We start from the raw sequence: 10,803 nt of genomic DNA on the forward strand, positions 1-10,803 counted from the left end.
AAGCGCTTGCCCTTAACGATCTTATTTAAACGATGGATATTTTATCGCATCGCGTGACGCAGAACTTGTGTACGCTTTATTCGGTGTTTGTACATCTGCCAGAAAGAAAGAGAGAAAAAAATGTACTTGGGATTTTGCGCTCGAGTCACAGTGATATTAACGCGTAGGTATGCATAATTTCGAGTTTCGCGTGTATGGTAAATTTCCAGATCAAGAACGACGAATCGTCTATGCGTCTACACCGCATGTTAACATACAAAATATTACGTACGTAAGTATGGTAAGATCACTTATTACCGCGGCGTCGTTTCATGTCAAGTGTGCTTAACGAGCCTGTTAGACGAAATACAGGCTAGTGGACCGTCGCTGGAAAAGGTTTCATTGTCAGATTGTGCCGCACGACTAATACTCATTGCATCTTTAATTATTTGTAATTGTTAACACGAGTGTATGCTGGTATATCCCCATATCCTCTCTGATGGGACGAATCGTGCGCCTGGCATATGCTTACAGGGATGCGCGAGTGTATGGCGGGTTTTCTATGTGCGGGCGACAAATGTAATTTTAATCATGGTGTGGGAAAACAAGGTGTGCTCTAAACGATGATGCCCAGTAGCAAAGTCAATTGATCCCCACGTGACGTCACGACAGAGATTGCGTATCTGTCCCAAACAGTACAACATTACCTCAGTAACCGATTATTTAACATTTGAATATTATTCCTTCATCAAGTAGGATTTGGCGGACGTAAGAATTAATAGCTTTCAAAAATAGTGTTCAAAATGGCATCATGTGGGGAGCACGTTCTCATTAGAAGCAGCAATGATGCTCGAGAACACATCTATGTCCTTACACCATAAGTTGACTAGTTTTTTTTTTTTTTTTAAACAATTCACGTCTAAATGATTTTCTTTCAAGTAAAAGCCCTAATATTTTGAATTAAAATGATTGTAATAATTAATAACGCACGTAATTATGGCAATATAACCATCATATATATATGTGTATTTGTTACACGATGGATTCATAAAATTACGTCTTGTAATATATTAATGAGTTTGTAACATATCAAACAAATGATATAAATATTATGTGTATTACAAATTTTGCATTATACGAATATGTTTACTTATTAGCTACCGATACTTGTCTTGACAAATATTTCACGATATCTTCGACATATATACTTTTTTTTCTCACACCTTGATATCGAAGTAAGAAGAAACAGCCGGAGAATTGACCGAAATTTTATTTCGTACTAGTTTTTTGTGCATCTGCTTAATGCGATAATGTGTTAACGGACTAATTAAAATAATGATATCGAATCCGGTCGATTTATACTTCGATATAAATAGTGTATTTTACAAAATTCTGAGGACTGTGAAATTGATATTGTGCTGAGTAAATTCTTTATGATCGATGGTACGCAATTTATGCTTACATACCCAGGATCCATATTAAAAGAGAAAAAAAAAAAAAAAAAATCATGTCGGGCTGAAATTGTTACAGATTGGAAGACTCTCGGGAATTTACATTCTTTGTTCAGCTTTGGCTTTGATGCTTAAATTAGACGATGACGACGGCGCGAAAGAGGTGTTGTAATACTTTTTTCACCACGCAGCTAAGCGCATTCTTGCAGATACTCGACACCTCGTAAAACTTTACGACGATAATAATAATAAAATGCTTCTGAGCAATAAATTGAGACTGAACTATTTGTGAGTGAATTGTGAAATGTCGTAATAAATAATGCACAATGATAATGAAGAGAAATTGGAGGGAAATATAAGACTTGAATCAACTTACATTAGTTGTAGGAATAAAACAATTCGCGAGGATTGTGCGCGTATGATTTTTTTCTTATGCTGCATACCTCTCTAATGATGATTACAGTTCGTCTTTAAAATTTTCAATATTGTGCAAATGTTCTCCGTAGTCCGTAGCTTCGCTTCCTACGAACACGTCGTGATGGTCCAATATTTCTTCAAAGGATAATCTATCGTCGTGATCGTCGTCGGATGCTGCGAAAAGGTGATCCGACTCCTGCGTAGCTATGTCTCTGTTGGAGAAAGAATAGTAATCGAATGAATCAAACATATTTGTACAACGATAATTTAAAACAAGTGTAATGAAAAAAAGACTAGCGATTCCTACTCGTTGCTGGGCACAAGCCATGCGAGAATCTCCTCAGAATCAAGTCTGCCGTCTCCGTTTTTGTCGTAATCATGGTCGAACTTGTCTTTCTCAACTAGAAGCCATTCCTTATCCTCGCCCCTTGCTCTGTCACCCAAGAACTCTTGGAAGCTGATGAATCCATCCTTGTCAGTGTCCTTGTCATCCAGGGCCTGCTGCAGAAGTAGCGGAAACATCCTCGCGGTTTCCTCAGGGTGCGTGTACGCCTTGAATTCATCGGCATCCAAGTATCCGTCTCCGTCCAGATCGGCAGCGTTGAAAGTGGCCTTGTCGTCCTGTATCAGCTTGTCATCCTCGGCCAAGTCCTCAGGATCCGATCCGTAAGTGTCCTGGAGAATCTCGTCCCAGCTGACTCTGCCATCCTCGTTAGCGTCTGCATCGTCCAAACGATCCTCCGACTCCTCGGTAGAAAGCATGCTACGCAACGTAACAAAAATTTTGACGTAACGAAGTGTTTCGCAAGCTTCAATTGGATGTCCAAGCGTACCTGAACGAGCGAAGGATCCAAGCTTTTAGCTCATTTCTCTCGATGTATTGATCGTTGTTCAGGTCCATCTTTGTGAGCAGAATTCCTAGTCGTTCCTTCGCTGTCTCCGGCGGTAACTTGTCGAATTCTTCGGCTTGCTTCACGCTTCCTGTAAGAGAATGTCAGAAAATAGATTGAGAAAATAAACAAATGAACGGTATACCACGACGTATGCCGAGAAAAATCGACGCGTAGGTTGTCCAATCGAAATTCTCCTCACCGAGTATGGCTTCGTGATCAAACTCTTGGTGATGATCGCCGTCGGCGTAATGCTCGACGTCTCTGGGGCTGAAGGCTCCGTCTTCGGTCCTTTCGTGGCTGGCGGCATCTTTGTTGCTGTGATGAGTGTGAATGTGAGCTGAGGCCGCCTCGGTAGTAAGAATTTCTCGAAACAGGCATATACCCACGATCAGCAGTTGCCGCAATTTTAACTTAACCATTTTATGCGCCTGAGAACAAACGGGGGCGGATCTAAGCACCGCCTCTACGAAATCACCAAGATTTATTAATGTAACCTCAAAGCGCTACAAAATTACTCTACCGAAATCTGACAGCGGTATGCCGGCCTCGAGATTCGAGACTGGTGCGCGACACGTGAAACTCAAGACTGCGCGCAACAATCAAAGTTCGAGATTAAATGTATCGAAGTTCGAGATGATAATTCACTCCACGCCTTGCTGCACGCAACTTACGATACACGATATTCGGTCGATGCACGCCTGTGAGTTATGCAATTGGTAATACATGACTTACGCCTGAGTGTATGCAACTCAACGTACACGTCATTAGGTGTTGACGATGACCACTGAGTTAAAACTAATCAATTCATCGATCAATCGAGTACGAAAAAATGTTCGGACGCGACTCGGTTGAATCGGTGAAAATTAATCGATTATTTCATATTTTTTTGAAACGGTGGTATGAAACCAAATATTTTTCAACTTCAGGTAAAAATTTTAATTTATCTTTCCCTTATTATATCAAATTTGTTAGTAAGCAAGACAATGATAATAATTGATACTTTAATCACATAAATTGATATTGTATTGCATCGTTCAATGGGAGTAATAAGCAAAAAACGATTGTGAGGAAACATAATCGAGTCGGTCGATTCATCGAGTTTGAAAAATAATCAGTTATACTCGATTAATCGGGAAAAAATAATCAATTTAATTGAAAATCGAATAATATTGGTAATTCTTAGTGAATGCCGTCACTATCTTCAATAATTTTGCAGATCCACTTTCTTCTTTTGTATGGTTCAAATTTTTTGTTTTTTGTAGCACAGAATCTTCACAAGTTACGATTTTCTGCGAATCTTATTTGAACGCTTGGGTTGCGAAATGCGCCGTAAATAAATCTGTAAACTCAGGCTCTCTGTTTTACCAGTTTTTTTATACAGACAAACTAGCAAGTCACTTTTTGTGGATATTTTCAAAAGAATCATGATTCTCCAAAGGCGAAGTTCTCAAGCGCGTTTGTATCAAGGGCTTCAAAGTTTATTACAGCAAAGTATTCACGACTTATAAAACTATAAGACGACTGAATTGATCCGTGCTTTTTATATGTATAAAAAAAATCCTCGAAACTATGGTGAAAATAAATTCCCACAGCATTTTCAAACTACTCCAGCTAGCCGATGACGATCTTGATACTATTCTTCAGTGAACAGAATAAGCGTAGCCTGACTGCGAGGTGGGGGTGAGAGCTCGAGGGCAGGGATAATAATTAGTCATAGTGCAGTGCGCTAACAGCGGCACTGTGCTAGAGTGCCTCTCTCGCCAGCCAAGTCGAAACGAACTTTGGATTTGAAGCGAATCTCGCTTGTATATAGGATGCTCGACAATTCTCGGACAATGACGATCATCGCGCAATGTTGTGCAACTCTCCTCGCCCCTCCGGATCCTTAATCCCCGCCAAATGATCGCCAAAATATAAATGTCAACACGCCATTCGGATATCTACATCGGTAAAAAAGTATTATTATCTCATCACCTGCAGAGGGTCAGTCACCTGATGATTCGCGTCCGAAAGAATTTGCGGTATATAATATCCGTCAAACGGGTCGAAAAGTTTCCCCCTTTTTCACGCCGTTTCTCCACTCGACATCGCGCATGGAACTGTCACTCAGGTAGCACACTGTTGGCTGTTATTTGACTTCATATCGACAGAAATTCTCAGTCAACTGTTTCAAATCAACTGAGAATAAGCATATTATAAGCCGATCGCTGACTCCACACTGACTAAGAGTACGGGAATGTCCTCTGAAATGTCATGGTAAAGGCAACACCCGACGACGTCAACTATTATTAGGTTTTCAGTTGACTCTGAGCAGTCAAGACGAAAAGGCAATAATTTGCAAGTAGGTTAATTACGTGGACCAATAGTCAGCTGGCGTCAAGTATGAGATAACGATTAGTCAGTCTAACCGCCACCAGACATTGACGTTCATTTGGCACACGAATGCGGTCACATAAACAATTATTAGTCTGAAAAACGTGAAAAACATTTGACACGACTTTCCAGCGGTAACTATAATAATGTGACAACGGGTTGTCCAGTCGAATTGCCTTGTACTTGGCATTTCAGAGGACATTCGTAAACATGAAGTACCTATACCGCATGTCGACTTTAAGCCCAATTTTCTGCCGATCTATAGCCGTTCAGAAATAGTCAAACTTTACTTAAACTTAATTTGGCAAAACGTCAATTCGAATGATAGTTAAAACTTCTGGATAAGTGTGCCACCTGGGTCATAATATACCTCGTGACGATCAGGGGGAGAAAATCGAAATTTCAGGACACCCTGTAGCGCTGAGATATCGTAAGGTACGTTTATCGCAGGTGCGGAGAAATCCGGAGGACGAGGAGGAATAGGAGGCAGTGATGGAGGAGGAGGAAGAGGAGGAAGAGAGAAGTACGGAACGCGGCAGAGCGAAACGACGACCGGCCACCCGTATCTCCGGCAAGGAGGAGAACTCGGATTGTGAAGCCTAGACGCGAGGTTCACCCGTCGACTTGATTCTCGCGAGGCGGGCATGCAGAGCTTCCCTTGGCCTCTTGCCTTGAAAAGTAGACAAATCAACCTTAGCGAATGCACGGAGCTGGAATCGATACCAACCAAGAGAGGTTGCGAAAACGCGAAACCGTTCGCCGGACGTGAAATCATCTACGACGCTGCTCCCTATAACTCACGATGGACAGTTGGTGATAAGTTGCGGTTGTGGCGTCGTTCCTTAGCGCTCTGGTACCGACATTAGAAAGTTGTCCTAAAAGAGACTTCTACCAAAACAATGAGCACCATGGGAATTACGGTAACGCCAAGCCAGCTCGTCGACAGCCGTTGAAAATCTAGATCGCTGCAGCGGCAGCGGCGACTACGTTCTCAGCTTTTCATAAAAACGGAGGAACAACTGGGACGTGCCCTTTACTCCCAGCGTGCCACTTCTGCCGTTCCTTAGATTATATCCTTGCACAGGGAAACTTGGCGTTTCCTTCCGTGCATGGCAACTGCAACTGCAACTGCACCGGCAACAGGTGTCGACGAAGGCGATTCACCTGCGGCCATTGCCATGTTCGTCGCGCGAGTTTTCTCCGATAGAACTTTAAGGGAGACGAGCAAACGTACCGCCTGAAAGACGAGAGTGAGAGAGAGAAAGAAAGAAAGAGAGAGAGAGAGAGAGAGGGGAGGGAAAAAAATGGTATGCGCGTCGTGGAAACAGCCTGATTGATGGGCATCCATATTTCTAATTCTCGCTACCTGTTCTCCGCGTGCGTCTTTTCCTCCGCACGTAGGTACCGTAACGTTACGCGTAACGTTGCGTATCGGTGCGTATCGTTCCGTGTCCCGTCGAGCAACCGCGACTAAGAGCTCTGTATCTTCTTCTCGTTCCTCTGTTAACTCCTCTCGCTCATTATCGAGCACGGATGGTAATCTCGGTGTAAGTATATCTTTTTTTCAACAATTACCCGTTAGCTTAGATCAGTAAATATTCGTCTAAATATATCCACCGCCGAATTAAACGAGTTTCACACAGTTTGCTCCGTCTTCGTCGTTGTGTAACCGAAGCGCTACAAGTTACGATCACGTCAATTTCAATCCTTGAGAACGATCCGTTGTTCTCCACATTTTCTGCGCGGGCCCTGCAGCTATTCGTCGCAGGCAGCCCTTACAGTCATCATCCGAGACGGTTTTGCTAGCTAAATTCTAAGCGCTCCACTAACTTCGCGGGCACCGTACTCGGAGTCGCTGACCTCCAACCGAGCCGGGACTTAGCCGTGCGTGACCCCGTAGTTGCTCGGTATACGCGGGGCCCGACACCGAGGCTTCCATGAGCTATCCGTGAGGTCTCGCAGCGTGTAACCACCTCCTAGGTACACCGTCTGACAAAACGAAAAAGCAACAAACAAACAAAGAGAGAAGAGAACCGAGGAGGCAAATAAGATGAAAAAAAAAAAAGCAAAAACGAATCTGAAAAAAATACATCCCAACTTTCTATCCGACCAACTGGCCACTGGCTATGGAATGACGCAACGACACTTTTGGCTTTGTCTTATTGTCGGGAGCCCAGCGCGACCGCGTAGTGTAAGATTAGTCGCGGTATAAAACTACCAAAACTTCAATTTCTTCGTAGGTGGCTCGAGTGTCGTGGGCTGTCGAATCTAGCTGTCCGGTGGATTGGTACACATTCGATAGTTTCCAAACACGGACAAATCCATCAGGCCGGTGAGCCCTTTTGTTGCCGATCACGGATTCCGTGAGAAAACTCCTCTGACCAACGGCGTACGTAGTGATTCATTCCATTGTTTGGTATTCCTGCAGGTTTTGCGTCGCTCGCTCTTCTGCGGCCGCTCGCGAGCACGGTTAGGTAATCCGGTAATCATTTGACGTGACGGTGTGTATTTAGATTTTTCTCTCTTCTCTATTACTCGATACCGTAGGTAACAATCGCTGCCGCCGCTGCAGTTCCCATCAACGCTGCTGGGCTTTCAAATCACGCTTCACTTATCATTGCTTGTACTCGCGCCTTCCTCCCAACTGCAGCATTCTTGACCAACAGGTCTTACGAAACCCCGGCAAACTACCCTTTTCATCTAGAACCGGTCCCTGCAACGTTATTTGCAAATCTCTTCATAATCCCACTTACCATTCCTTACTCAACAATGTCACGGTCGGTTAGATATGCGCTAGCTGTCCTTGAGCCCATGTCAAGTTCGCCTGCTGGCAACCGACGGTATGAAAATATCAAACCACCGAGTCAATCGGATCCTAGGAGAACCTAGACCATGCATCCCTGACCATGTCTCGGGTACCAGTTCGCTTCGATCCCAAGTTTCTACGAACGGTCCCCGCTGGTAGCATCATCACAGATAGACGTGGCGAATCTTCGAATCTCGGTCTCCGCGGTCTCCCAGAATGCAGTGGACGGTAGACGCAACTCGATGTTGCTCGACGTATGCCTTAAGGTTCCAACTTTTATTATGCCGAGAGTGTAGGTACGTGTGCGCAAAACGATGTACAACTTGGATGGTCGCGGTGCACCGAGCATACCTCTCCCCTGCTCGCGTGTCGAACCGTTCGCGTCTCCACGTGAAAAGTCACGCTCCGCTGCCCGCCGAGATATACCTACTATAATGGTATGTAGGTGTATGCAAGTGACTGTGCGATACACCTACACCTGGTAACGCGGGGAGCACAACACACCAACCTACAGGTACCTACGTACATTGTATAGCGATAGGTACCACCAAAGGCGCGTGCGGCTCCGCTCCACGAAATATCACACGCCGCACCGTCTGCGGTCCATACCTGATCGGAAGACCATGGACGGACCTCGTCTTCTCTTCTCATTCAGTCAGCTTTGGGGTACTTAATGAATCCGATATCCACCCACCAGTCGAGGACTGCCAGTCAGTCCGCCGATTCCTGACTCCGAGTGAGTCACGGCTCACGGCTCTCGGTTCGCTGTTCGTTTCTCCCTCTCACTCGCCACCTCTCCTTTACCTTCTTCTCTGTTTTTTCACTCCCCCTCCCCCCCCCACCTCTTGGTAACGTTCTTTCTTTCTCCTTCTCTCTCTCTCTCTCTCTCTCTCTCTATCATTTCTGCCTGGCTGCCCGACTGTCCTGCGATCGCAGGTTGCCTCGAGTTAACCTGCGCCGGCTGCCTCCGTGCAGCTTTAGTAGGCTCACGTCACTGCCAGCAACCGGTTCGGTTCGGTTACCCGATCGGCTCTCTTCAGACTGTTGAGACCGACCCGACGTCGCACTATAAGAGTTTACTCGCGATTATACTCGTTACACAAGTCAATCGTATATACCGTCGTATAAAATATCCATCCACCTTCGTAAACTCGACGTATTTCGATTACTGGTTGGACAGTGTTTTTCATAAAACTCGTCGGCTTCACGTCATTCTTGATATCCATTCGACTTTTTTTCCGCCGATCAATCTAACGTCGCCAACACTCGGTCCAAATTCGACGTTCACGTTGCACTCGCGACGGTTACCGGCCAAACTCTTAACAGCAATAGTTATACCGTTACCAAGCGTATCTCGGTATCCACCTATGGCCATCGCTATCCTCGGTAACCATCTCTGACCAGTACCGAGACTCCATGAAGTGTCTTAGAGGTTGGAGTCCACGTTCACGGTTCACAGTGCAGCGAGGAATAGAGAAGAGAGCCCGGAGATTTGAAGCTTGGACTCTGTTAATGGCACTGGAAGAATTCACGGGGTATATTATAGAACGAGCCCGTGGAGTTCCCGTGTCATGTACAGCGTCCGGCCCAACTGTTCGTCTCGCGATGTTTGGAGGATGTCGATCAGGAGAGCTGGAGGAGTCAGACGAGTGCGTATATAATTCTGGAATCATAAAGAGCAATAATGAGATAGATGGCGGGTGATAGATAAGGACGTGATAAATATGGGAAGTAATCCTCGCGGAGGATTTTCGATTTATCGCGGTATAAGAACGCCGCTCGTCCCGCGACCTGCAGGGGAAGGGGTTTGGGAAATTAAACCGCGAAGGATACTCTAGGGTTGAACGACCCGCGCGCACACCGAAGGACCTTCTCTCTCGACTTGTACCTGTGTGGGTACGACATGTACGCGTCTACGTTACAAGGCAAGACGAAATGTTGGCAGCTTTCAAAGTCGCGCGGTGTGGGAACTGAGACAAATTATTGTCACGCTCGGCGCTGCGGTAATCAGAGATATAGACATATGGACGGAGGGAAGGAGAGAGAGAGAGAGAGGGAGAGAGAGAGAGAGAGAGAGAGAGAGAGAGAGAGAGAGAGAGAGAGGAGAGAGAGAGAGAGAGAGAGAGAGAGAGAGAGAGAGAGAGAGAGAGAGAGAGAGAGAGAGAGAGAGAGAGAGGAGAGAGGAGAGAGAGAGAGGAGAGAGAGAGAGGGGAGGAGGAGAGAGGAGAGAGAGGAGAGAGGAGAGGAGAAGAGAGAGAGAGAGAGAGACGGGGAGAGACACCTTGAACGAGAGAAAGAGAGAGGAGTGACAACGGATGGAATCGGGAACTTTAGAGCCGTGTTGCGCAATTTTTGTATGCGCGGAGAATCTCGCTTCGGAGGAGGACAGAGGATACGAAACTCGCGATGAGGAACGGAATTAGACGGTCGGCACCGATCTTCGAGTCACGGCTGCGGTATACTTGACAAAATCGCCACTCAGAGTTCTCGTTATGATCGTTGTACCTACAGACTTTTACGCGACGATTACGCGCCAAGGTTCAACGTTCCCTTCTTCGGAGAAACCACGTGCAGGTACACAACCGCGTCTGCAGCCTCTATGTGCTCATCCTCTCTTATTCTTATACCATCTCCTTCTTCACGTGAGCTTCTTACGCACCTCAGATTATATCTCACGGAATCATGCGGTGCCAGAGTCTTCTTTCTTCGTCGCACTCTCTTGAATACCCCCAGATAGAGAGAGAGAGAGAGAGGGAGAGGGAGAGGGAGAGAGAGAAACAGACGGAGAGAGGAAAACCGAGACAGCTTCTCCCGCGCGACCTGCAGAGAGAAGAGGAAGTTTCTCTCTCCGAACTCTGTATTAATTACATCCATAACCCAAGGC

General features: G+C 45.6%; 1 protein-coding gene across 1 annotated transcript; it reads right to left on the reverse strand.

The window, feature by feature from the left end:
- Window positions 1-821: 821 nt before the first annotated feature.
- Window positions 822-3,304, reverse strand: LOC124215267 (reticulocalbin-2). The gene is made up of 4 exons (XM_046618440.2): window positions 2,940-3,304; window positions 2,681-2,828; window positions 2,155-2,610; window positions 822-2,059 (listed from the first exon to the last, which is right to left on the reverse strand). Exons 1-4 carry the CDS (start codon window positions 3,157-3,159, stop codon window positions 1,888-1,890), a joined length of 996 nt encoding a protein of 331 aa, XP_046474396.1. The 5' UTR covers window positions 3,160-3,304; the 3' UTR covers window positions 822-1,887.
- Between the last annotated feature and the right edge of the window lie 7,499 nt (window positions 3,305-10,803).

Source organism: Neodiprion pinetum, chromosome 3 (genome assembly GCF_021155775.2).
Source record: "Neodiprion pinetum isolate iyNeoPine1 chromosome 3, iyNeoPine1.2, whole genome shotgun sequence".
NCBI classification, from domain to species: Eukaryota; Metazoa; Arthropoda; class Insecta; order Hymenoptera; family Diprionidae; genus Neodiprion; species Neodiprion pinetum.